This window comes from Pleurodeles waltl, chromosome 7 (genome assembly GCF_031143425.1).
Source record: "Pleurodeles waltl isolate 20211129_DDA chromosome 7, aPleWal1.hap1.20221129, whole genome shotgun sequence".
Lineage (NCBI taxonomy): Eukaryota > Metazoa > Chordata > Amphibia > Caudata > Salamandridae > Pleurodeles > Pleurodeles waltl.
This window is the reverse complement of record NC_090446.1, coordinates 1,134,495,877-1,134,523,593: the sequence shown is the minus strand read 5'-3', so window position 1 is coordinate 1,134,523,593 and position 27,717 is coordinate 1,134,495,877. Positions and strand designations below refer to the sequence as shown.

The window sequence follows — 27,717 nt, the reverse complement described above, 5'->3', positions numbered from 1 at the left end:
CTATCATGGCGTGATATCGGCAATGTCCATGAGGTCATCGTAGAGGTGCCTTGACACAGGAATACATTCCCTGTGCCACATTTACTGTAAAGCACTAAAGTGCCATCTGAGGGGAGTCTGATGTACTGTGAATGAAATAACTTCTGTAGGCCTACAGTTACTTCTAGGAATGTCCAGATGCTAAGTAAGAGATGGTGAAAAGAAGTTGCACACGGGCACTGAGCTGGATGAATTTGGTGAAACGACAGGTCTTGGAAAGGCGACTGCCACATGGAAGGTTGTTTTACCATGCAGGAAAAAGCCACCCCTTCCTACAACAACCCTGCAAAAATAGGTGTTTTACTCGCGCCTCTAAATGCTTCTTTCATCTCTATAAATCTGCAGACGTGCGAAAAAATGACAGACAAAAGCAGGCATTATGTGTTCATGAGTCTCATGAGAATGCCCACTACTAACAAGGTGCCAGTTACAAATGTTTGCAATCTGCAGAATTTGTAAAATTTCCACACTGGGGCGTGACTGCTCTACTGGAAAAATCGAAACAGTCCTGGATTCGTGTATCATATATATCGTTTGCATGGTTGTCTTAGGAACTATCACATGCGTAGGTCATATTTACACCAGGCTCACAGACGCTTCACTACACCGCACCAGCTAATTCAGTACTTAAACATGCACAATCTATATTGTACAGACGGTAAAGATGGAATGTGCCATAGACCATCCAGTGTCACCAGACCTTTGGAATATTTACTGTGTTTTAGGTTGTTTCAAAGTGTCCCGATTTGGATTATACATTGAAGGCAATTTGGCAAGGAGATCAGGAAGTAAAAATAATTTGCAAAGAGAATGCAAAATAAATTCATTTGGCTGCTTATGTAATAGTCCATAGAGTTCTCCCGTTCGCTGCCTGTAGCAGGGATGTTTTTCTAAATAGTGCACGTTCTGACTGGTTCTCGGATGGAGCAATGATTAGATGGGTAGGCTGATCCCAGACAAACTGAAGGTTTTCGTCTACTGATGGGCCCAGCTTTATTATTGTTCATTTACCTTTTTGTCAGGCACTTTTCCCACTTTAGGGCAATCTCTGACCTGGACCTTTATTGTCTTGTAATGAGCGTATGAGTATAAGGTAGCAAAATGGTATCTTGAATAGGATGGTGGTCAGTGTCTATGCACAAACTGTAAACTCTAAGCCTGATGTTACCCACACATATACTTTACTTTGTGTCAGTCTTGCTTAAGGTGACTAGCCCAAATTGGAAGTGATGTGAAACTATTAAAAATGCTTTTCACTTGGAGAGTCAGTCACGTACTCGGGTGTTGATCAGATGATATTGAAGTTTATGTAGTTCAAGAGTTCTTACCATTGGTAAGTATTGCGCTTCACAGTCATCCCTACCAGTAACCTAAAAAAACAATCAGATATGTTGAATCTGTGGAGATAATGCAGCAATGAAACTGGCCTTACCTTAACTCTTAATATCTATCCAGAGAAGCAGCAATTCCCATAAAATTATGCTTCTTTTCTGAATGGCATTTTTTTTACACCCTCAGCCCAAGGGTTATTTGTCAGAATCCTAACTGCATAAATATATACATATATATATAAATATCACTTACCAAAATATTGTGACGGTAAGAAGTAAGTGGAGATGTAGGGATCAATTCATAAAAAGCATCAATGAGTGCATGACGTAGTACTAAAGGTATACTCTCTAACAGGCTCTTACATGCCTTTCTGAATCGGTTCCGAAACGTTCATTTCCCTATTATAAAAAGTCAAAGAGCACACACAACTTTCTATTTTTGATAATTGTGTATGAGTAGTCCTCGAATATTTGCATATTAGATGTATTTTGGCAAATTCACTATGGCGTGTAAGAGTACGTAAAAGAGTACTCCAGGAAAACGACTTTACTTACTCCAAAAAGTAGTTATAAATAGGCCCCTATCTGTTATTAACTCTACATCTACATACCATGGGGATATATATATATATATATATATATATATATATATATATATATATATATATAAAATGTCACTTACCCAATGTACATCTGTTCGTGGCATGAGACGCTGCAGATTCACATGCTGTGCATATCCCGCCATCTAGTGTTGGGCTCGGAGTGTTACAAGTTGTTTTTCTTCGAAGAAGTCTTTTCGAGTCACGAGATCGAGGGACTCCTCCCATTTTGGCTCCATTGCGCATGGGCGTCGACTCCATCTTAGATTGTTTTCCCCGCAGAGGGTGAGGTAGGAGTTGTGTATATAGTAATAGTGCCCATTCAATGGAGTATGTATGTATGTACATAATGTGACTAAAAGTATTCTATTTACAAATTTACAAATGTACAAGTTTAATTTTAATCAACTTATAACGGCTACAGGCTCCCGGGGAGGTGGGAGGGCGCATGTGAATCTGCAGCGTCTCATGCCACGAACAGATGTACGCTGGGTAAGTGACATTTTCCGTTCGATGGCATGTGTAGCTGCAGATACACATGCTGTGCATAGACTAGTAAGCAGTTATCTCCCCAAAAGCGGTGGTTTAGCCTGTAGGAGTTGAAGTTGTTTGAAATAATGTTCTTAGTACTGCTTGTCCTACTGTGGTTTGTTGTGTTGTTAACACATCCACGCAGTAATGTTTAGTGAATGTATGAGGCGTGGAACATGTGGCTGCCTTACAGATTTCTGTCATAGGTATATTTCCTAGAAAGGCCATTGTGGCGCCTTTCTTTCTAGTGTAGTGTGCCTTCGGTGTAATAGGCAGTTCTCTCTTAGCTTTAACATAACAGATTTGAATACATTTAACTATCCCATCTGGCAATGCCTTGTTTGGATATTGGATTTCCTGTATGAGGTTTTTGGTAAGCTACAAACAATTGTTTTGTCTTGTGAAACTGTTTGGTTCTATCAATGTTGTACATTAGAGCTCTTTTTATGTCTAATGTATGTAATGCTCTTTCAGCTACAGAGTCTGGTTGTGGAAAAAACACTGGGAGTTCCACAGTTTGGTTTAAGTGGAACAGTGATATAAGTTTTGGCAAAAATTTGGGATTTGTGCGTAGAACCACTTTATGTTTGTGTATTTGTATAAAGGGTTCTTGTATGGTAAAGGCTTGTATTTCACTCACTCTTCTGAGGGATGTGATAGCTATTAGAAAGGCTACTTTCCAAGTTAAGTATTGCATTTCACAAGAGTGCATGGGTTCGAATGGTGGACCCATGAGTCGCGTTAATACAATGTTGAGGTTCCACAAAGGAACTGGTGGTGTTCTTGGTGGAACGATCCTTTTTAGACCCTCCATAAATGCTTTTATGACTGGGATTCTAAATAGTGAAGTCGAATGTGTAATTTGCAGATATGCTGAAATTGCTGTGAGATGTATTTTAATGGACGAAAAGGCTAAGTTAGATTTTTGTAAGTGTAGTAGGTAGCTTACAATGTCTTTTGCCGACGCGTGTAATGGTTGAATTTGATTATTTTGACAGTAATAAACAAATCGTTTCCATTTATTTGCATAGCAATGTCTTGTAGTAGGTTTTCTAGCCTGTTTGATGACCTCCATACATACTTGTGTAAGGTCTAGGTGTCCGAATTCTAAGACTTCAGGAGCCAGATTGCTAGATTGAGCGATGCTGGATTCGGGTGTCTGATCTGCTGTTTGTGTTGAGTTAACAGATCTGGTCTGTTTGGTAGTTTGATATGAGGCACTACTGACAGGTCTAGTAATGTTGTGTACCAAGGTTGTCGTGCCCAAGTTGGTGCTATTAGTATTAGTTTGAGTTTGTTTTGACTCAATTTGTTTACAAGATACGGAAGGAGTGGGAGAGGGGGAAAAGCGTAAGCAAATATCCCTGACCAACTCATCCATAACGCATTGCCTTTGGAGTGAGGCTGTGGATACCTGGATGCAAAGTTTTGGCATTTTGCGTTTTCTTCTGTTGCAAATAGGTCTATTTGCGGTGTTCCCCACTTTTGGAAGTAGGTGTGCAGTATCTGTGGATGAATCTCCCATTCGTGGATCTGTTGGTGATCTCGACTGAGATTGTCGGCCAATTAGTTTTGAATTCCTGGGATGTATTGCGCTATTAGGCGAATGTGATTGTGAATCGCCCAATGCCAAATCTTCTGTGCTAATAGACACAGTTGTGATGAGTGTGTGCCTCCCTGTTTGTTTAAGTAATACATTGTTGTCATGTTGTCCGTTTTGACAAGAATGTGTTTGTGGGTTATTAGCGGTTGAAATGCTTTTAACGCTAGAAACACTTCTAGTAGTTCTAGCTGATTTATGTGAAGTTGTTTCTGCTGAATGTCCCATTGTCCCTGGATGCTGTGTTGGTTGAGATGTGCTCCCCACCCTACCATGGAAGCATCTGTTGTGATTACGTATTGAGGCACTGGGTCTTGGAAAGGCTGCCCTTGGTTTAAATTTACAGGATTCCACCATTGAAGCGAAGTGTGTGTTTGGCGGTCTATCAACAGTAGATCTTGAAGTTGACCCTGTGCTTGTGTCCATTGTGTTGCTAGGAACTGTTGTAAGGGCCGCATGTGTAATCTTGCGTTTGGGACAATGGCTATGCATGAGGACATCATGCCTAGTAGTTTAATTATTATTTTTACCTGATACTTTTGGTTTGGGTGCATGCTTTGTATTACGTTTTGGAATGCTTGTACCCTTTGTGGACTTGGAGTGGCAATCCCTTTTTTTGTGTTGATTGTTGCTCCTAAGTATTGTTGTATTTGACACAGCTGTAAGTGTGATTTTTGGTAGTTTAGTGAGAACCCTAGTTTGTGATGGGTTTCTATGATGTTTTTTCAGTGTGTTGAAGACACTGTTTCTGGGTGTTGGTTTTGATTAACCAATCGTCTAGATACGGGAATACGTGTATGTGCTGTCTTCTGATATGTGCTGCTACTACTCCAAGGCATTTTGTAAATACCCTTGGTGCTGTTGTTATTCCGAATGGTAACACTTTGAACTGGTAATGTACTCCTTGGATTACAAACCTTAAGTATTTCCTGTGTGAAGGATGTATGGGTATATGGAAGTACGCATCTTTGAGATCTAATGTCGTCATGTAGTCTTGTTGTTTGAGCAAGGGGATTACGTCTTGAAGTGTCACCATGTGAAAGTGATCTGATTTGATGTAAAGATTTAGTGTTCTGAGATCTAATATAGATCTTAGAGTTTTGTCCTTTTTGGGTATGAGAAAGTACAGGGAGTAAACCCCTGTCCTTTTTTGCTGATTGGGTACTAGTTCTATTGCATCTTTTTGTAACAACGCTTGGACTTCTACCTGTAATAGATCCATGTGTTGTTTGGACATGTTGTGTGCTTTTGGCGGCACATTTGGTGGCAATTGTAGGAATTCTATGCAATAGCCATGTTGGATGATGGCTAGGACCCACGAGTCCGTTGTTATTTCCTCCCAATTTTGATAAAAATCAGTTAGTCTCCCCCCCACTGGTGTTACATGTTGGGGATTTGTGACACTGAAGTCATTGTTTGTTTTGAAGGGTCTTGGGACTTTGAAACTTCCCTCTAGTCTTAGGGAACTGTCCCCCTCTGTATTGTCCCTGAAAGCCTCCTCTCTGATACTGGCTTTGGTATGTGGGCCTGGTTTGTGAAGTTGAGGGTTCTGTAGTTTGAGCCCGAAACCCCCCTCTAAATTGTGTCTTCCTAAAAGTGCCTCTGCTCTGTGAGTAGAGCGCGCACATGGTCTTGGCCGTATCTGTATCTTTTTTCAACTTCTCGATAGCAGTGTCCACTTCCGGCCCAAACAACTGCTGTCCATTAAAAGGCATATTAAGCACAGCCTGTTGGATTTCGGGCGTGAATCCTGAGGTGCATAGCCATGCATGTCTCCGAATTGTCACCGCTGTATTTACAGTTCTTGCAGCTGTGTCTGCTGCGTCCATTGCTGAACGTATCTGGTTATTTGAGATACTTTGGCCCTCTTCTACCACCTGTTGTGCACGTTTTTGGAATTCTTTGGGCAGATGTTCAATAAAGTGTTGCATTTCATCCCAGTGGGCTCTGTCATATCTTGACAGCAAAGCCTGTGAATTCGCAATGCGCCATTGATTGGCTGCTTGTGCTGCCACTCTTTTTCCCCGCTGCGTCAAACTTGCGACTTTCTTTGTCGGTGGTGGTGCATCTCCAGAGGTGTGTGAATTCGCCCTTTTGCGTGCTGTGCCAACTACTACTGAGTCCGGTGTCAGTTGCTGCGTAATGTACGTAGTGTCTGTTGGTGGAGGCTTGTACTTTTTCTCCACCCTAGGAGTAATGGCCCTGCCTTTAACGGGTTCTTGAAATATTTGCTTTGCGTGTTTCAACATTCCCGGTAGCATTGGAAGACTCTGGTACTGACTATGTGTGGACGACAGAGTATTAAATAAAAAGTCATCTTCGATAGGTTCAGCGTGCAGTGTCACGTTGTGAAAAGCAGCTGCTCTGGACACCACCTGCGTGTAAGCTGTACTGTCTTCAGGTGGTGATGGTCTTGCTGGGTAACAGTCAGGACTGTTATCTGACACAGGCGCATCATAAAGATCCCATGCATCTGGGTCATCTTGGCTCATGCTTGTGTGTGTTGGAGACTGCACCATAGGTGGGCTAGCGATTGGTGATGATTGCAGTGGGCGCTGAGGTGATGGTGGCGGAGTTACTTGTTTTGCCACCTTTGCTTGTGGTGGTTTATCCTTCTCTTGGAAAGCCAGTTTTCTTTTCATCCTTATATGAGGGAGAGTTCTTATCTTCCCTGTCTCCTTTTGGATATGGAGCCTTCTCTGTGTATAATCTGGCTCCCCTGCCTCTAGCTCCTGTCCGAATTTATGGCTTTGCATTTGTGTGGAAAGCCCTTGCTCCTCGGTGTAGGAACTTGTTTTCGGCTCCGAAGCCGGATGTTTCGGGATCGAAACCTTTTCCACCGGCTTTTTCGGCTCCGAAGCCACTTTTTTGTGTTTCGGTGTTCCGATCTCTCGGTGCCGAGTCATCTTGGTGCTGGTATCTCGATGTCGAGATTGTTCTGACTCGGGCTGAGTCTTTTCTGTGCCAGTATCTCGACCGGAGTCGGATGACTTCGACACATGTGTGCCCTTTTACGGTGCCGATGGACGGTCACCGATTTTTTGGGTTAAGCCATGGCCTGCCGGCGGTGGCGTCCCCTGGGCTCTGATGATTTTAACGTGAGTTTTGGCCGGGGCTGTTTTACTCACAGTTTTCGGCGTCTGTTCTGTTTCGGCCTCGTCCGAGTCAGAGTCAGCAATGGAGAAGGTTTCTTCTTCCTCGATGTCGTGGTGTCCTGATGGCGCCGACGCCATTTGAAGTCTTCTCGCGACAGGCCTCACAGGTATCCTCTTTGTGTTCGGGAGACAAACACAAATTACAGACCAAATGTTGATCTGTGTAAGGATACTGGTTGTGGCATTCGGGATAGAAGCGGAATGGGGTCCGTTGCATTAGTCTTGTAGACGCACGTGGTCGGGCCGACCAGGCCCTGCCGGGGAATCAAAACCCCAAAGGGCCACCGGAGCTCTTCAAAATTCGGTGTCGATCTGTGATAACTAACCCGATACCGAACGCAAACAATACCGTTTAATTTTTAGGATATCTAACTAACTTTCCAAACCGAAACACGGAGCGCAGAGGAACACGTCCGAACCTGATGGCGGAAAGAAAACAATCTAAGATGGAGTCGACGCCCATGCGCAATGGAGCCGAAATGGGAGGAGTCCCTCGATCTCAAGACTCGAAAAGACTTCTTCGAAGAAAAACAACTTGTAACACTCCGAGCCCAACACTAGATGGCGGGATATGCACAGCATGTGTATCTGCAGCTACACATGCCATTGAACATATATATATACACATACATACATATATACCATCAAGATACATTTGTGTGTAGTCAAGTGTAGCAATCGTATAGTCTTCTAAAAATGCTTACTTTCAGAATATTTATGTGGCCGATATGTTGATTACCATATTTTTGACCATTAAAACTTGATATTCAGGTAACAAACCGAAACCAATTCCCGCTAAGGGTTGTTCTGCTGTTTCTACTGACTGTGCAAGTTTTCTGCAGGCATACGCTGTATTTTGTGTATTAAGGCCCTGTACATAGTGATAGGATGGTACCTAGCTGATATGCTCATTGTGTATGTTCTTCGTCAGTCTTGCTGTGTTTGCGTGTGCTGGCCCTGTTAATAATGATGGTTTGTCGTTGTGGTTGCTGTGGTAGTTAAATGTTGGGTATATGTCTGTTTGTATGTGCAGGCTCTGCCTCTTGTGACCGTGATGGTCGGAAGCCGTACAGACGACGGAGTCATCTGTATCATTACAACTTCTGAGGAGGCCGATGAACCCAGGGCGGTGAAGTTTGCAGCCCCTAGAGAAGGCAGCCCACTGACACCTGGTGAACCTCGATGGACAAACTATGTGAAAGGAGTTATCCAGCACTACAGAGGTAAGGTCAGTAAAGACTGACTGCAAACTTCATATTTTATGTAGGACTGAGGGCTGATGCCTAAGTGCTGACTCGGCTATGATTGAGAACTCACATAATGACTAAAGTCTGGCCCTCCCCGTCGGTGTCCATGACTGACGGCTTACACACCACCATACCCCAATGTACATACATGATTGAGGACTGAATCCCAATTCCTCCCATTTTAGTGTCAGCAACTGAAAGCCGAGTTACACTTCCTTCCACCTCGCTATGAGTGACAGCTGACCTTGGTGGCTCAGGGGCATTTCCCACAGCTTACTTCTGGCCTCAGTGTCGGAGACAAACGGTGAACTCCCTGCTTTCTCCTATCTTAGAGTCTGTCACGTGGAACTAACTGTCTACCCAATTGTTTTCCTGATGTGCGAAAACAGACTTAAAAAACATAAACTCCATAAAAAAGACTGCCACATACTTATTACATAAACAGATGTTGCAAAAATTCTGACCTGTGTTTAGTTCTTAAATGTAGCTAAACTTGCACATAGTATATATATACATTCAATATTTTTATTAGCTAGCATACAAATCTTCTAAACCAGATAGTGTTTAAGGCCTTTCTGAGTAGCACGCATTTTTTATTCCTCTTTGATCATCAGGATGGCTATTATAACTTGAATAGGCTGTCGTTGAAAAGGTCTTCTCCCAGTCTTCCTTCCTGGGTATCTTGTAGGCATCAGTAACAGTTGATAAGGGATCTTTGTCTTCTATATGAAATCTAAGCAGGGGTTGCACCCCACCACTGCCAGCAGCAGCAGCTGCAAACCTTTTACAGTAAAACCATAATAAAGTATGTTTATTATGGTTTTATTGTAAAAGGGGCTGTACCACAGGCAGGGAAGTAGGGGGCGTACACAGTACTCCCCCTCAGTGTGCATGTATGTTTGACTCGCTGTCTCGGGTAGGCCAAACACACATGCGCACTGGGCTCTGTCCAGCCCAACACTGTGTTGTTGGGTTGGAGAGAGCAGGAAGAGGCTCTTACTCTGCGCCTCAGAGCGCCCAGCCAGGGCTCTCCGTCCAATCCTAACACTGCCTGTGCCTGCAAGTGCTGCAGCCAGAGGAGCGACGCAATGAGGAAGGTAAAATTATTTTTTAAACCCCCCGAACGCCACCTCGCTTCTCTCCCGTGAGCCACGACTGAATCTAAGGTAGACATTGATGGGCTAGATAGTGAGAGGCATTACAATGTACTGCTTTTGTCTCAACCTCAGAGTTTTACTTTTAACAAGCGCATCTAAAGGTAACCAGTTCAAATACTGCAACACTGGAGAGATGTGAGCTCTTCTTGGAATACTGGCCACAGTCCAGTTGGTACCTATGATGGCCCACTCCACTATGGATCGGTCCCCTTCAGACAAAAGTAAATAATTTTTCCTCATAATATTAAAGTGGTAGTTTGAAATAATAAAATATTGTTGACATACGTATGCATATTCATCCCGCAATTGAACGTAACTCCCCAAGTTCCTAACTTGCTACTGATAGGGATAGCAGCATCACAGACCTTAAGTAAATAATACTTGGCTACGTTATTCCTAAGGATATCAGCGCAGTTTCGCTGCATTAAGACTGAGCCAGTTAGCATCCTTGCACAATTGGATCTGTTAAAACACGGGCTACTTGATTCCTATCTTTAACAGGAGAGATGAACTGCTCCCTGAGTGTCATCTGCATAACTTTGGAATACCGCTCCATGGTCTGCAGAACATGATGGAATGGTTTGGCCTGTAGATTAAATATTTATGGTGAAAGACATGACTCACGTTGTACTCCATACCCCATCATTAGGAATTCTTCTTCCTTCTGTCCAAGTACCACTAATGCCCTCCTGTTACTGAGGAAGGGCAGCAACTAGTTACCAGCAGTGTCTAAAACACCCAGAAGATTCCTAATGCTTAAAATCAGGTTATTGCAATAAGGTGTTTAGCATCATTGGCAAGAGCTGGATCATCCCATCTGTAATATTACACAGCAAATCAGCCTGTATACAACTTAATGGGAGAAAATTAGCTTGTGTAGTATCCAAAATATTATTGGTCTTCACCAAGCCTGCATGTGTATGGATGCCAAAGAATCATTCTCAAGAGTCTGTGGGGATGATGGGTAACACTGATGAAAGGTTCCTTCCAAGTAGAGGCCAGACTCTGAGCTGCAGGAAATGAAAGAAAGTATCTGCCCATATCTCTTCAGAATCATATCTCAGGATGTTTCTTTGCTCAGTAGTGTGTGGCGTCTCATCTCTTATGTGCAGATAGAAGGCACTGCAGGAACCTGCCCTTTGTACGTGGTAGGCCCAACAAGTAAAGAATTGTGAACTTTCCCTTCTCAAGCAGGGCGTCTGCTCATGCTCTGAAGCAAAACGACAGGACGTTGAATAGTCTATTAACTGTTTTTTGAGCTGAGGTTGGAACTAAACTGACGCGTCTAGTAACATCATCATGTAGCCAGAGGAGCAAAGAGCGGATATTATCTTGCTAGAAAAGGTTCCCAAAAATTCCCCCTTTTCCACCCTGTGTTATGGGCTGCAAAAGAGATGCACTAACCCAACCTTTGAGGTAGCTGAAATAATGTTGTTGAGGAAAGAATTTATCAAAGCACTTGTCTTCCTAAAAGACTTTTGGATATCTTGCATAGTTTCTCTGCATTTTTAGGCTTGTAAAGAAACTCTTTTAGTAGCGGCTATAATATGAAGCAAGAGTTAGTCTATACTCCCAGATATATAGGTAGCTCAGAGGAAATAAATGGGTCCGAGGAGGAGAACAGCTGGTAAGGGCTTTGCCACTTTGTTAGCATGTCAGGCCGAACAAATTGATTTTGGTAATCATCTCCTGTTCATCCAGGTAAGGATCTCTTATCATATTGATTGGATAGGGAATTCACCTGTTAAAAGATATGCTTTTCCCAGGGTAGGATTTGCCCAGCAGCTGATATCTTCTGCAAGAGAAAGTAGTAGTTTGAAGGACGTATTGAGTAGGACCAGTGACTGGGGTAAGCCCTGTCGAAGTCCACAATGCACATCAATGGAGATATGAATGGTGCCAAATGGATTTTTTGCCCTTGCCCTGAGTGAAGAGGCACTCAGACAGTTGCTTAATAGAGGGGACCCAGTTGGCAATATATGGACGAGAATGGTTTTGGGAGAACTATAGTGACGGAGGCAGCACTCAGATCTAGGAGAACCCTTAAACTAAAATCACGTTAGATGCATTTCTGTGATCAGGTTAAAATTCTCAGTGAATGCCATTTAACGGCCTGTGAGACCTCTGGTGAGACAGGACATGCACCATAACTTCCTCCACATGTTTTTACCCCTCATAGGTAGCTTGGCAATGGCATGAAAGAGCCTAGGATCGCCAAGGTCACGAGTAGTCTTTCTTTTTGTATGGGGATTTATTGATGACCTGTTTTAGGAAGGGGCAGTCCTCCTTCCAAGAGTGACTTAGTAGTGAGGGTCGCTATCACTTCTTGCTATTTCCTTTAAAAGCCATGTGTAGAGTGGGTCAGTGGCGGTACGCTGTAGGAGTGCTTAATTTGTAAACTAAATAAGGTTTTCTTAAGAGTCAGCTGTGAATGCTGAGGCTGCCAAGTCCTGATGCCACCACTCTACATCTTTCTACACCTTTTGTCCAATTTTCTCACTTCTGTAGGTTCGTTTTCATCCATGCCTTTTACCTGTCACTTTTCATCTAACTTTCCTTTCCTCCCAATTCTTTGTCCTTTTTCTGCCTTTCTCTCACTTGTTCTGGGTCAAAGTCTGGTTATGAAAATAAAGTCCAGTCCCATTACTTGGAACCACCAGCGCAACTTATTAATCATTATGCCAACGAAAGCTATTTCCTTTGCAGTGGGGCGGTGCAAATGAGGGTTCTAATGGGATTCCTTGTGAGACACAAAAGGGAATTTAAAGGGGCATCATTTGTAGGTAACCTCTGTTTCAGAGTCAGCCCATACAGTGATGATTTTAAAGTCGGGAAATGGAATAATTCATTTGCATGGTGGGATCTTAGCAATGAATCAACATTTCTGACATCTTTATTGATACCTCTCTTTGTAACACAGGGTCGATGAGTGGTGAATATAACTCGGTGATAGGATTTAAGGTGTCTTGCAGGCCGTCCTATCACATTTACAGGTTTCTCCTGACATTTGACTTCACATATTTTTAATTAAGCAGCAAGCAGTCTCCTTTGTGAGACTGGAGGGAGCTTCTTGCGGACTGCACTCTGAATAATTTAGTCAGCGTGCTTCTTATTTTGGTTAAACATCATGTGGCATGGCTGTGAGTTTTGGAAAAGCCCCTTAGGTTTCTTTAGAGTATCTGTGGTTTCCTTAGTAATCAAGGTTGTACGAGGAGCAGATGCTATGCTTCCTAGTGTTTGAATGAGGGGCTTTGCCTCCTGCAACTGGAAGAATTGGTCACCGAGGTACCTGCTTGCTTAGAATGACGTGAATGTGGAGTTCAGTTGTGCCTCTTCCTGTTTGCCTAAGTATGAGCTGAATGTGGAGTTCAGCCACAACTGTTCTTGCTTCCTTATGTATGAAGTGAATGTGTAGTTCAGTGACAGCTGTCCCTGCTTGCTTAGGTATAAGGTAAATGTGGAGTTCAGTGACTACTGGTCCTGGTTGCGTATGTATGAGGTGAATGTGGAGTTCAGTAATGACTTTTCCTACCTGCTTATGTATGAGGTGAAGGTGGAGTTTAGTAACTGCTGTTTTTGCTTCTTTATGTAAGAGATGAATGTGGAATTCAGTCATCACTGACCCACTTGTGTAGGTAAGAGTTAAATGAGAAGTTTAGTCACTGCCGTTTCACTTGCTCAGATGAGCATAGGTTCTGGAGTTTCAATCACTGCAGTTTCTGCTCACTCCCATCTGCGGAGGGTGTGGCGGTTTGTACATGAGCTGATGTTGACACCAAGCCTGGCAATAATCTGTTTTTCCTCTTGGCTCTTTCACAGCTGGACCTGTGCCCGGCTTCAATGCAGTGATCGCCAGCAACGTCCCACTGGGAGGTGGCCTTTCCAGCTCTGCCTCCCTGGAGGTCGCCACCTACACCTTCCTCCAGCAGCTGTGTCCAGGTGAGACCATTAGTGCTTGGAACAGTCTACCCATAAGCTAGTGCTTCCAAAAGCTTCTAGAGCAAACTTGCAACTGTTTCTGCCCCAGACCAGCCTGTCTTTCAGAGACAATGTCCACTACATCGAATGCTCGCTCTCACTACACACTAGCCTTGGCATCTCCAGTCATCAAACGCTCTTGTGGGCAAACTATGATCGTGTATGCTTCAGCATGGCTTATTAATTCATAGCAAACCCATCACTTTGGTTGTGGTGCACTCCTCAACACAGAACCCTTAAACCTATCCACAACAATACGTTCAATCAAACATTCCATAAACCCTCTCTGCTCATCTTTGAGTTGTTTGAAATAGATGTACCCTGAGCTCTCAACCTCATAGCCTCTGCCAAGCAAAATAAGACTAAATATGTTACAGCCGAGGACCTTCGTAGATGGTAGAGCAATACAAAGATGTTGTAGACAAAGGAGCCCAAGGGCGGGACAGCCTAGAGAATCCAGCCAAGCCTACAGTGCTGCAAAGTCATTTAAAGAGCTTTTCCAGTTTAACCACAAACTTGTGAACATGACTAGCCGCAGCAACACGGCCCCACTACAGATAGGATGCACTCACCTTATTATTTTTACTACACATTAAAAAAACATATCGGTCAAAGATGTCAATTACGGCTCACCCAGACCGGCTCTAATCAAAACTGTGGGGTCAGCATGTCCTGCATCTCGGTATGAAGTTGTCCCTGCTGCTGACGCCCAAGTAACTAATTCAGAGATAACTGGAAATGTATATTTCGCTGCACCCTCCTGGACTTGTGCTTGCACAACGAGAGTGGGTGTAGTGATAATATTCATCCGCTTCACTGCTATCATAAAACGAAGCAGCTCTGAGACATCAGAGCTCCTCAGAAGCTCAAGCATATCCTCACTGCAGACATCTACAAGGAGCCTAGTGTTACCCCAGAAGACCCTGACAAACCGAAGACCTGTCTGTGGGTCCTCCAGGCGAGCTAGAGGTCACAAAACCATAGTCCCTTCAACAACTTTCCTTTCACCTTGAGTTGAAGGTTTATTGAGTGATTACCAGTCTTTCTTCCATCTCTGCTAAAGCATGAACACACACTGATGACCATCAACTACTTACAGTTAAAAAAAACAAAAACAGGGCCTAGCCTAAACCTTGACTCTACTTCCCTGGTCACCACTTATTTTTTATTGATTTTATTAGTCTAAAGTAACTTATGTCAACATATGAACCGTACAGTACATCAATTCATTGAAATACAAACAAGATACTGAGGTCCACAGTTTTTATAAGGAATAAACAGCAAGGGGACTGCATTCACAATATTTGCTAAATCGTCAACCTGGAACATTATTCCAGAAATCTGTAGTTACCTGCAGTAACCTGTAGAAATCATAATGGAGAAATAGGAAGTGTCCCGATTGGCATTTACACATCAGCTTATGTTGCATTGTCCAGCTAGTGTAATATATTGTTTCTTAGAGGGCACCTCTGGGACTTAAGGAGGGGTAGGTGACTCAGTATACAGCTCAAGAGCCTTGAGCCAGTTCTCCTGAGTAGGAGTCTAACCACGTCCCCCGTGCTGAGCTACGTGTCTTTCAGCAGTCATTAATGCCAATGCTAAGAATTTCCTCATGTTATAAGGCTCTTTTGGACAAATCCCAGAACACAGACAGCAGGCTCCAGCATGATCGTATGAGCTATACTTTTCATTAGCGTAGCCATCACCTCATGAAAGCATTTATTGACCTTGACCATGATCTTGTTAGATATAGAAAGCCAGCTTCCAGAGCCCCTCATCTAGCGCAAGGGGAGTCTTCCTTCAGGCCCCTTTTCATTAGGATGAATGGAGTATGATGCATCCTGTGAAGGGATGTTTGCTCTGAAGGCTATTCCTAGGTCTGTGCGCTGCAATAAACCCAATCTTCTTTAGTTGACTAGGTAACTCAACAGTTCATTTGTCCCTGTATGTTGGCTTAACTACTGGAGCATACCATCGTGTGATGAGGCATATGTTTGTTTTGGATGCTAACAGTAATGCTCAAGTTTTGAGTTGGGGAACTTCGTGTGGGAAAGGCGGCTTTACATGCTGAGCGCTGCCGAAAATTAAGGAATGTCTGTAAAGCACGTTGGCCATTGCTGCATGATATGTTATCATATCATGCAGTATCATACGAATGAACGTACCCCAGGGAATATGACCCCAAATTGACTAATCCTAGTGAGTGTAATAGAGCCAATTATTTATTTTTGCAAGCTGAAGACCTTTTCGGGTGATTAAAGAGCAGCTCTTCAGGCGTGTATCAGATACTTAAATTTTCTCTAATGCGCATTCTGTTTCATACTGCCACAGCACAGGCATTAGTTTTGACCTCTTGTCTATCTTCTACGCGGCATATCCTGATAAATCATAGCTTGATGGGTGAGGCATTGTGTTTTCCAGTCGCTTAGCACTGTGAGGAAGACATGGTGGCAGGAAATAGTAGTACTGGGTATATTGAGCCTGCACACAGAGATAATACAGCTCTAAATCGGGCACTGCCAAAACAGCCTGTTCATTTGGCAATGTAAGATCCACCGTTTCAGTCTGGGAATTTTAAAGGTGCAGGCTAACTTAATCATTAAAGATCGGAGTGTATTGAAAAAGTTTATAGTTAAAGGTATAAGAATGTTATTACATAGATAAAGAAACTTAGGAAGGATAATGCTTTTCATCAGTGCTATCCTGTCCACCAAAGGGAGAAGAGCTGACCATCACATCACCAAGGTCAGAAATGGCAACGCCATAGTTTCCTGAGGGATGGCATTTATGTCCTGACAGCCGAGATACCGAAATATTTTACCGCATTTGCGCATCACTTGAGCGGGTACTCAAGGGAACATTCTTCTATAGTTGGGGTGACGAGAAAACGGAGTGATTTACTCCAATGGCCACTTAGGCTCAAAAGCGTCAGAATTTCTTAGATTGTTGGGTAGCAGGGGACACATACTGTGGGTCTTTAACTTATACCACTATATCACTTGCCTGAAGTGATACAAGCAAAGTACAATCTGTGGAGCTTACTGCACAACGGGAGAGTAGTGTTGTCGCAATTGGCCTGCATGGTGCTCTAAGGGTCTGGCGAAAAGAACTGGTGAGAGAGGGCACACTTGTTTGGAGCCACTTGTAATTATTATTGGGGTCAGATATTAGTCCATTAACACAGATGCTTGCCGTGGGACTAGTATAAAGCAACACAATCCAACCAGTGAATGACTGTGGCATATCCATCTGTTTCAGTTTAGAAAATGAGAAATCCCATTCCAGAGTCAGTTGCTCTGGTTGTATTTAATAGAACAGCTACTGCTTTAATATGTGCGCGTAATTGGTGCAGTAATGTGAACAGTGTGCACAAGTTATGTGAAGTGGATGTATATGGGATAAATCCTGACTGATCAGGTAACACTAAGGCAGAGAGAATGGGGAATAGGCTACTGGCATTTGTTATGGTGAATGTTGGTGGTCAGCAAAGCCTCCTCAGGGGGTTTGCGACCGATTTAGAAAATTAAATAATATTAAAAGATTAATAAAGTGTATATAAATAAGTTGTCTAAATGTACAATTGAACATTTTAAAACATACAGTAAATGTGAAGGAATTTGAAATTGGAGGCTAAAAAATAAATTAGCATCCTCAGATTGATTTGTGGGAGCAGTGCAGATGCATCAAACAGAATATAGTATGGACTATGTGTGGCTTCAACTGAATTTAGAAAAACTCCAACCTTCCTATTAAATGTTTTTTATTTATATCTGTTTGAGAATTCAATCAAATGTGTTATCATATGTGTGTGTTTGATGAATGCTTGTTTTGTATTTTTTGTGAGTTGTTTTGCGGTTCAAATCATCAACAATGTTTAGGCTGGGGTTCTCAGCTCCCAGTAATGACTCAGTGGTCGGGGGAGGTCCACGGATTCCAGTAATGATTCAATGAGGGTGCCCGTGTTCCAGTAATGATAAAGTGGGGGTCCACAGAAGTCAAAAGGTGAAGAACCACTGGTCTATATTAAATAAAGAGGGTGGGTTATATGACTCACAATATTGTGGTTCTTTGTCTGGTGTGAGAAGTGTGTTAAGACGAGCCTCTCTCATTAATGAAGAGAGCAACATGATTTTAGCGTACCTCCTCAAATATGGTCTGTGAGTTTGGTAACAAAATAGATATATATTCTTCATAAAATGCATCTTGCAAACCATTCACTTATCACTGTGTTTGACACTGTGGACCACAGTGCTTTTTTTCCATTGCCTTAGCATGATCACACCTGTAAAAGCATTGGCAGTATGGTGCTGTGCATCATTTTTGATAGAAGAGAGGTATTAGGTGAAATTAGTAACTTTTAGTTCCCCTTTCATTTAGATCAGGTCACTGATATAATTCAACATCTTCATCCCAGGTGGATGCCGACTTTGGTCCTGATTTAGAGTTTGGCAGATGCAGGTCATCCGCCATAAAGCAGCACATCTTCTACAACATGCTTTAACTAGAGTGGATGGGACATCCATTGCTTTTGGTTTAATCTAGCCCTTAGACACGCAAAGATGGCAGTGATACCTCACCCATCTACTGTCACAGGAGGTTCAGGAGGGTTTCTAAAATTGCCAGCTACAAGAGCTGGAGCTATTAAACCTGACTACGTTTATCCTTTGAAGACTCCGTTGTACTCCTAGGTCCAGTAGGTACTACATCTCACCCTTCTTTTTAGAGTGGTATGCCCTCATGGGAGTGCCTTCCAGCATCCACCTGCAATCTTTTGTTTCACTTTTATCTTACATTTGCCACAAAAGCCCAAGCCAGTTATGCAAAGATTGCATTCTACTCATTGTGCTAGGCTTGCTATACTGAATTGCACTATTCCTTGCAGTGTAGATGTCCCACCTTGATTGCTGTCATGGCATCTACATTGGGCTTTCAAGTAAAGCAGAACTAAATTGCAGGATTCCTCATCTTTGGCCAAAGCTGGCATGGCACATCTTCTCAGCCATGAAACCTTGTCAATGGCTCCTGATCCAACAATGCTCGAACTTCAGAGTTCCCTTGTATAGCTCTCCAGGGTCATGCCCATCTTTATATAACAAGAGTCCTTTTTCTATCAGCCAACTAGATGGAATAGTTGGGTCTCCAATAGTTAGGTGACGTACAAGCACTCTCAAAGCTGTACACTATGAATCTCCATCCTTTCACATCTTCACTTCGAACCCCGCTTTATTAAGTTCTAAAGAGCTTATAAAATCACCTTGTTCTGCATTGCCTCTGGAACCTAAGTCTCTGGAATTTTAATCTACTTTCTGTTCCCTTTTTCCTTCTCTCTCATTCCTCTTCCCTGTTCACTTGCACTGCATTGTAAAGCAGCTTTCAGTAGCAGCACCGCAACACAAAAAAACAGACAAAATACACCCCATTCAACTAGTGTGAATCACCGCTTTATGGATTGTAGCTGAACTTTATTAAGAGTTCTTTATCAACTCTATCTTTTGCCTCCACCCCTAGATGATGGTGACCTGGTGTCGAAAGCCTTGGTATGTCAGAAGGCGGAGCACACATTTGCAGGCATGCCCTGTGGAATCATGGACCAGTTCATCTCTGTGATGGGGATGGAGGGTCATGCACTGCTCATAGACTGCAGGTAGGTGAGATGGAGAGGTATCTTACTGGTTCAGCCACTCTTCACTGGCTCATTAGCACTCAAAGCTGCTCACCAACTACAGCCTCTTATATGGAAGTATGTATATGGTATTTCTGTAGCACAAACCTACCCAAAAGCCAGAGCTGTAAATGGTGAAAGATGAGCTTAATGTCAATGAGTAATGGGAGAAAAAGCTGGGCTTTAGACAGTTAATGGAGTGTGATGTAGCGTTCTTTAAAGAGGTGTACCTTCAATTCTTTCCTAAACTGAAGCAGTGTTGGGGTGATCCTGATAGAAACAAGGATATTGTTCCAAATCCTGGGTACAAAGACGGAAAAGGTCTGCTGTCTTGTTTTTCTTTTTTGACTTCTTAGTCTACAGTCTGATAGTGTCTTGGCTTGACCTGGGTGCAGGTGTGCTGGGAACCTTCAAAGATGTTGAGCTAGTCTGCAAGATAAGCTAGGGTGCTGATCTTGATGCCTTTTTAAATGCTGCAACTAGTTTTGAAGAAGTTGCGGGCTGGCAAAGGGGTCAATGGAGTTCCAGTAGGATGGGGGAATGTTATCATATTTCTTCAGACACTGGATGAGACGTGCTGCAGCGTGTATAGCCCCTATCGAGTGCTAGTGTGGCGCCTGGGAGGCTATGGAGTAGGGCATTACCACAGGAATACTAGGGCTTGAATAGCAATCCTGATGTTGCCTTCTGTAAGAAATGTTTTTACTTTGTTTAGGTCATCTTTGATTATTTTTTTGGGGGGCGGTGTGTTCTTTGAGGGAGGGGTTGGTGTCAAGGGTAAATTCAAGTGACTTGGAATTGCAGTTCAACGCAGTCAGTGTTCATGTCAATGAACCACGTTGTACTATATGTTGATAGTTGTTCTTGGAAAATAACAGGAATTCTTCCTTGGATGGGTTGAGCTTCAGGTAGACACTGGACCTCCAGGTCTGGATAATGTGCAAGCATTGTTTGAGGCGATTTATGTCTGAAACAGAAAAGGTTTTCATTGGCATATTGGTAAATCTTGATGATGTTATCTGAGTAGAGCACCAAACGGCTCCATGCAAAGGTTGAAGATGAGTGGAAAGAGTATGGAACCCTCAAGCATTCCACATGTGATAGAGATCTTTTGTGGCCTGGAGGTGCCCATGCCAACAAACTGGTGTTGATTAAAAAAGTAGGAGGAGAACTCATGAAAGTCATTGCTGGTGAATCTCATTAGAAACTTCAGGCAGTGTGTGAGGGTAGGATGGTTGACTGTTGAAGACAGTTGTGAGGTCCAGTAATATTAGGAGGCAGGGATCATCTTCATCCTGGGTCCTGAGGGCATCATCCACAGTGTTTAAGGTAGCAATCTCCATGCTGCAGCATGATCTTCATTTGATTCCTTACATACACATATACACACCATACAAAATGAGCAAGGTGAAACTGACTGCACCCATCATGATGTGGAATCAGCAATGGGTGGCGAAGATCTGTAGTAGCATTTTTTCAAGACTCAAGTCACTAATCCAATCGTTCATTCACCAGCCATTGCATTTTTTGTTGTTGCTCACTCATGTGAAATCTTTCTTTCATGTTTAAAGGTCTCTTGTGGCTAAGCTGGTCCCTCTGAGTGACCCCAAGTTGGTGGTGCTGATAACAAACTCTAACGTGCGACACACATTGACTGGAAGCGAGTACCCCAGTCGCCGGCGCAAGTGTGAGGAAGCTGCCAAGATCTTGGGGAAGCCAAGCCTTAGAGAAGTGTCTGAGGCCAGCCTGGAAGGTGAGGCACAAGACAAGATGTTCTGATGTACAGAAGGGGGCAGTGAGCTGAGGCTGAAATAACACCAAATTGGGTTTTGACTGCTTCTAGGAATGAGAAATATAGAAATAGCTTACTTTCAGTGTGGGATGGATGGACTTATGGGGTGAGAAGGATGGGCACTGTCCCCTTGGGTGTAGGGCAGAAAACTTTGGGGCAAGTGGGATCAAAACAGTCAGACCTACTTTAACATGGTAATAGGCATGTTTGTGCATTGACATCTTGTATCACTGCCGAATTTAACCTCTTCTGTTTAATAAATAGCATTGTGCACCTCTGTATGTCACACTAATGAGAAATGTGATAATACTAGGACACAAAGAGTTCCCTCCAGTGTGACAGACAAAAGATGGAGGGACTCGACATAGGCCACTCCTGGTGTGGGACAGAGCTCTGATATGAGGGGACCTATAATGGTTTCTCATGCTCCCCATCTTTGAAGTTATAAACTATTTCAAGATTTTCCATTCAGATTTGCCTTTCAGCATATTGCATATTAACACATATAATCACCAAAATATGTTGTGAACTGCACCATTTTGTTCAGTGTCTTTCACGTTTTTCTCTGGAAAAGCCCAGCTGACCTATGTATTGAAGTCACACATGTTTTGCTCACTCGTCCATCACACTGGTCACCAACATTTGTGCCCCACCACTTTCAAAAGTCACTAGCCGCCACTGGTGAAATGTTAGGGAGTTATGTTATAACCAGGCTATAACGGCTGTCATGCACTGGTGAAAAGGTCCTTGGTGTTTACAGTCCGCATACATTCTTAGAGTCAAGAGTTAGTGTTCCATCTTTTAGCATAAAGCCACAACATACGGTCTTGTTCCCAAGCTATTTACTTATTAAAAAGAAAAGAAAACATGAGAAAACATATGATTTTCGATATAAGAAATAGAGAAGCAGATTTCAAAAATAATGAAAGAAGCGTCTATTGCTGAATATCCATTGAAATCTAATTGCCAGATCCCTTCCACGATGTTTCCTGGATTCCAAAGTTGATCCACTCCTTATGACTCATATCGTCTTGAAAAAAAGGACTGATACTTTTAACCAAAGGCAGTCATGTTACCCATTGCCTGAGCCTTCTAAAGGGCTGCCCTTTGTACTGTCTCTAGGATAGCACCCATTTAAATATGCAAGAACTTATTTTCAATTGACCAAAAGGTGGCACAGTAGATTTAAGTTGTCCATCTCATTGGCAGCTTAATTATGGCGAGCCCACCAGATAGCGCAGCTCTTTAGTTGTGAAAGACATATTGTAGGCTTACCAGGCACACAGGGGGGCTTGCAGTCTGCCCAATGCTTACCCTCTGTTGGCTTCATGTTACATCTTATCAAACGGCTTACCTTGTCCATCGTGTGTTCGTCCTTCCCCTGGAACATTGCCAATATACTTGTGTCCTTTCATTTCTCACTTTTAAGGAACTACTTTTTTCTTTTGTCTTAAGGGCTTCACAAGAGTGCATACGCTTACCAGTTGTCTTCCTAGTGTGCTCCTGGTCAGTGGCAGACTGGCTTATAGGGCAATCAGCCAGTGCCTCATGGGTTGGTCTGAAAGGTCAGTGTGTGGGCCACTTTTATGGTCTGGTGGGCCGTTTTTTATTGTTGATTTACACAACCATGCCCTCCGTATTACTTCCCCACCCACGATCCCCATGTTACTTCCTCCACCCCACAGCCCCTTGTGTTGCATCAGCCCCCTCTGTTGTGGTATCACTTCTCCTCCCTCGTGTTGCTTTCCCTCACCCGCGTTGAAAGAAGAAAAAAATGCTTATGAACATATATTTTTTAATGTACGGATCCAGCTAGAATACGTAAATAAAAAGAAAAAAAATGCTCACACCCTTTTATAGGTGTTCACATGCATGGTGCAGATGACGAAGGGATGCTGTAGATCATCGTTAAAACCACTGGCAAAGCCAGTAGCTCCTTAAGGCGAGACCTGTTGGCTTTACCAATGCTTGTTCCGTTGTTGTATTTTTAACCCAGGCCCGATATTTCGCCTTCAGTGTTTCCACCAACTTGACCTACTCAGGGAAAGAGAAGTTTACCTTACGTAGGCCCTCATTACATGCTTTATGATAGCCCTAACTCGGACATAAAGGGGAGTTTGCACCCAAATGGAACCTACAAGTTTTGTAGTAAAACACACACATTTGTGAATTTATCCTGAAAAATGTGTTCGTAATGAGGGAAAACCTGTGGAAATCAGATCACAAACGCATATTCTTGTGGTTAATACTCATTCTGAGGGTTGAAACTGGTAATGGCATTCTATTACAGGATGCAGGAGTGGCAATTCCTGTTGTGGTATTACCACATCGGTTTTCATTTGGCACTGATGAGCCCCAAAGAAGCAGAGGGCCTCCTACACTTTGTTTTTTAACCATGATTTAAAAAAACTCGGTTTTGGTTTTCCACCATTTTTTTATGTTTACTGTTTGTCTATGTAGCGCTTATTAACATAACTTTGAAGAAATAACATCTGCACTTTCTTTGTGTAAAGTGAATGCTGAAGAAAACAAATGTTTTCAGCGCCTCTCCATTTCTGGCGCGATGCTTGCCAAGTCGGTCCAGGAGAGTACGTTTAGAGCACGTGCTTGTTAAGGCTGATCAGTCACTCATTCCCTGCCGTCGGAAGTAGTTCACCTTGCCAGACACCGTCACCCCGGCCCTGACCTCACCAAGTCACCATTGCTTATAATTAATAAAATATCAAACGCTATTGTAGAATTAAAAAACAGTCACACGTTAATGACGTTCCAAATCAACTAGGAGAGGAAAGCAGATGTCTTAAGTTTTCCTCTTCCTCTCTTATAGCTGCGAAGGAGCGCCTGGACCCAGAGATGTACCGCCGCGCCCGCCACGTCATTGGAGAGATCGCGCGCACCTCCAGGGGCGCGGAGTGTCTGAAGGCTGGCGAATACAAGAAGTTTGGAAGGTTAATGGTGGAAAGTCACAACTCTCTCAGGTATCCATGGACCACTGTGCAATTATTCCAGCCACGCCATCTAGGTGAGGGGATACCAGAGTGTTGTTCCTCTCAAACATAGTGCAGTAAGAAGTTCCAGGGGTGGCCCCTCTCCACGAGAGCAGAAGAGTGTCGCACTGAGTGGAAAAAAAAAAAAGCCCCAAAAACGCCCTAGAGCTGAAAAATAAAATGGTAATAAACTTTCTTTATTACCATTTTATTTATCAGCACCCCGTCCTGAATGGAGTGTCAGGGCAGGGCCACTTCTGCTCATTGACAGCAGCAGGGAGCTGTGCACTTTAGTTTAAAATATGCATGTCCCTTTGGCCGGCCGTCTGGCCAGCCCGACATTCTCACTTTAAACTTCTCAAACCTATCGGTCTAAAGACAGCTGTGTTAGAGCAAGCACAGGCCTCCAGCGCTCTGGTGAGTGCTGAGAGAGCTCATGCCCACCAATCCTGACGCTGGTTTCATGCTGGTTATCAGCATGAAACCAGCACCAGGATTTGGTAGCACTGTTTCCTGGTCCCAGTGCTGCATTGAAGCCACGACGAGAGGAGGACGCTGTGAGGTGAGGGAGACCCGTTGCAGTCAGGTTAGTGCCTTTTCTTTTTTTTTTTTTTTTTTTTTTTACTATTGTATCCCCCGCTGTGAATAGAAACCAGCAACTGCTGGTCAGAACAAATGCATCAACTGCTCAGATCATCAGGGCCCCCAGGGATGGCAAAAAGCAGAGCATACTGACCTATAACAGCATTTCCGAGGCTGTGCTGACGAACTAGGCTGGTGACTGCACCCTGACCCCCCAGCATTTTCAAACTGATAGTCTCTCTGTTGTGCGGGCATCTCTGAAAGAGATTCTTCTGGACCACTGGATCAGCCCAAGGGTGCAGTGAAAGTTCATTTTCAGATTAATTTAAAAAGGGGAAAGTTTCTTTGAATCGCTGGTTTACACATTTCGTTCTCACAAGTGCTCCGGGGTCTGTTGCTTCAACATATCGTGGAGATCCAGCAATAGGTGTAAGCAGACATCATCACCCCCCCGCCCCCCAGTTTTCAGTGTAAGCCATTTGGAATTTTCACTTCAGCCCTCTGCACAGCACCTTGTGTGAAAGCCAGCGTGGTACATGCCCAGAAGGTGGCCTTACTCCAGAAGTTGTGTATCTACATGTTTTGTCATAGCATTGCAGGACTTATGTTGCTGTACATGACACACCCATGCAGGTTCAAAGCTATATTTGATTGAGTCCAGTTCTGGGATTGCCCTTTAGAAGAAAACATTTGTAAGCCTCCTTCTAAAATCAAGCAGGTTCTCTATAGTCCACTGGGCGCAACCCCATTGGTGGTCTTGAACAACCAGCACATATCACCATATGATGGAGATTGAAACATGGGCTTGTCAAGTCACTGGCCAAGATTCTAGTTTTGTCTTGTTCATGCGCTTCCACAGATAGGATCGTTGTTCCTTGTGGTCCTGTCACACGTGGAGGCCAGTTCTGAACTCAAGGCTGCATTTGATGGGTAGCTCGTGCTGACTCATCCAGGCAGCTATAATGTAGATGCAAAGCCTGGTGCTAGGTGACCTCGAGCCTGTGCATGATCTTCTCTGTCATCCCAATAAACTTTGAAATTGCATAGTCCTGCCGAGTCAATTAAATTATTCTTGTTAGCCGTCCCCTTTGAGTCGTTGATAAGTAAGGATTCAGATGTCACGGTCTTTTTATATCATATTGAAACTGCTTCACTGCTGGTGACATCTGCATTTGAAGCTTCAGCCTAACATCCACTGTAGGACTCTGTTTCAGCATCTGTACCTCCTAGATTTGCGTGGCTTGGAATAACAATTTGAGTTGTCTTAAAACCAGAATGTGGACACTTTCCTGTTTTTTTGTGATCCCTATTCTTACTATCAGCAAAGTAAATAAAGGCCTATATTTTTTCCTAACATAAATCTGGCTGGACATAAAGAACTCCATTGCATGTTGTTTGATCGTGTTGCAGTTCATCTGTGTTCCAGCCGCACAGTCTAAGCCCTGATTAGCCGACCTCACTAGCCCAACTGTCGAGCAAAATAGAAGCAGTGCTCTGCCATGGCGCTGGGGCGCAGTGCTGAACACCTACGCAGTAGAGCTCTTCTCATGAAAGTGGTGTGCAGAGCTATGTCTTTGATGCACACAGGCATGGGGATGCTGCAGAAGGGTGTGGTTGATGTACACGGGTGGTTATAATTGTTTGATTGACATGCATAGGTGCAAGATGATCGGTGTACACTGCTATGTGATCGTTTTTCACAGGTATGTGACTGACAAACATACATGTATGAACCCAAGCATATGTGACGGTCCGCTTCCATTCTTCTACAGGGATGACTTCGAGGTCAGCTGTCCGGAGTTAGATGTACTGGTGGCTGCAGCACTGGAGGTGGATGGGGTGTACGGAAGCCGGATGACTGGCGGGGGCTTTGGGGGCTGCACAGTCACCCTGTTGGAGGCTGGAGCAGTAGAGAGCGCAATTCAGCATATCAAGGTACATGACTCGCCACTCGTACTCCTAAAATAGCATGATCATCTCACGTGGCAGTAGGCACCCCACAAGTTCCAAGTGGGTCCTTTGTTCATGGCACATCTTGAGTACACCTTTAATCTTGTACCCCCGCCCTATCGTTGACAGAGATATAAAGTCTTTGGACAAAATCTTGCTTATTCATATACGTTTCATGCAATGCAATGAACTCTTACCCAGTGATGTCTTCTTACTTTCTGGTAGAAGCCTGTTGATGTCAACTTTCTTTATCTTTTCTCTGCTCTTTTTCTTCCTGGCCAGGAGCGGTACAGCGGAAAGCCAACTTTCTACCTCACAAAACCCTCTACAGGCGCAAAAGCACTCCCGTCCTAGCGACCGTCATGAAGCGTCACCAGCAGACATGAGAAACTGCCGATTCACCTCTTTTTCGGAAAGTGGAAGTTTGTTTTCTCCTTCTAGAGTGATTTATCATGGATAGATGCTATGGCTTTAAGCAGTGTCACGCAGCCAAAATAAATGCATTTCTTATTGTCTCCCTTTATCTTGACCTTTATGAGGAGGACATCAACATTTTCCTAAGTTCCATCTGAAAATCTGAGTTCTAGAGCACAAAGTTAAGAGCCCAGGAACTGACATACTTCTGTGAAGGGCTGGATTAGGTTCCCTCCCACCCCATTTCTCATGCAGTGAAGTGCATAGTTACCATTGTTTGCAGACTGAGTATTGAACTGGTACGCTTACATTCTGTTACACCATTTTCATCAGATAGTTCTCTAATTTGTAAGGGAAACAGCCTGTTTCTTTAGGGATCCAGATCCTAGGTGCTAATTGTCCCTGTGCCCAAAGTATACCCCGCTCTCACCTGCCGCTTTCAAGAGTCCCAAGTCCTTCTCTCTCTGGCAAGGAAGCAGGGTCTTTCCGCACAGTGCCTTGAATTTTCTGGAAGAGGCTTCCTTCTCTCTGCTCTTTGTCTTTTTTTCTGTAAAAAATATCAGTGTCTGCTAGAGACTTCTGGCTGCAGATTACTTATTTTAAAATTATCCCCAGGCATCAGTCTGGAGCTGGATACTTCTTCATGAGCAATACCCCTGCACGCTGGTAGGTGGCATAGTTCGGCTCTGTGTT

At 43.5% G+C, this 27,717-nt stretch overlaps 1 protein-coding gene across 1 annotated transcript in view; it reads left to right on the top strand.

Annotated features, from left to right (window-relative positions):
* The window catches only part of GALK1 (galactokinase 1), a 38,631-nt gene extending 11,506 nt beyond the window's left edge, over nucleotides 1–27,125 (top strand). Inside the window, exons 2-8 of the mRNA XM_069200171.1 lie at nucleotides 8,289–8,478; nucleotides 13,479–13,598; nucleotides 19,146–19,281; nucleotides 20,871–21,052; nucleotides 23,919–24,069; nucleotides 26,433–26,595; nucleotides 26,893–27,125. Of these exons, the coding sequence (XP_069056272.1) occupies nucleotides 8,289–8,478; nucleotides 13,479–13,598; nucleotides 19,146–19,281; nucleotides 20,871–21,052; nucleotides 23,919–24,069; nucleotides 26,433–26,595; nucleotides 26,893–26,964 (1,014 nt within the window). The 3' untranslated portion in view covers nucleotides 26,965–27,125. The remainder of the gene's footprint in view (nucleotides 1–8,288; nucleotides 8,479–13,478; nucleotides 13,599–19,145; nucleotides 19,282–20,870; nucleotides 21,053–23,918; nucleotides 24,070–26,432; nucleotides 26,596–26,892) is intronic.
* Nucleotides 27,126–27,717: the final 592 nt, after the last annotated feature.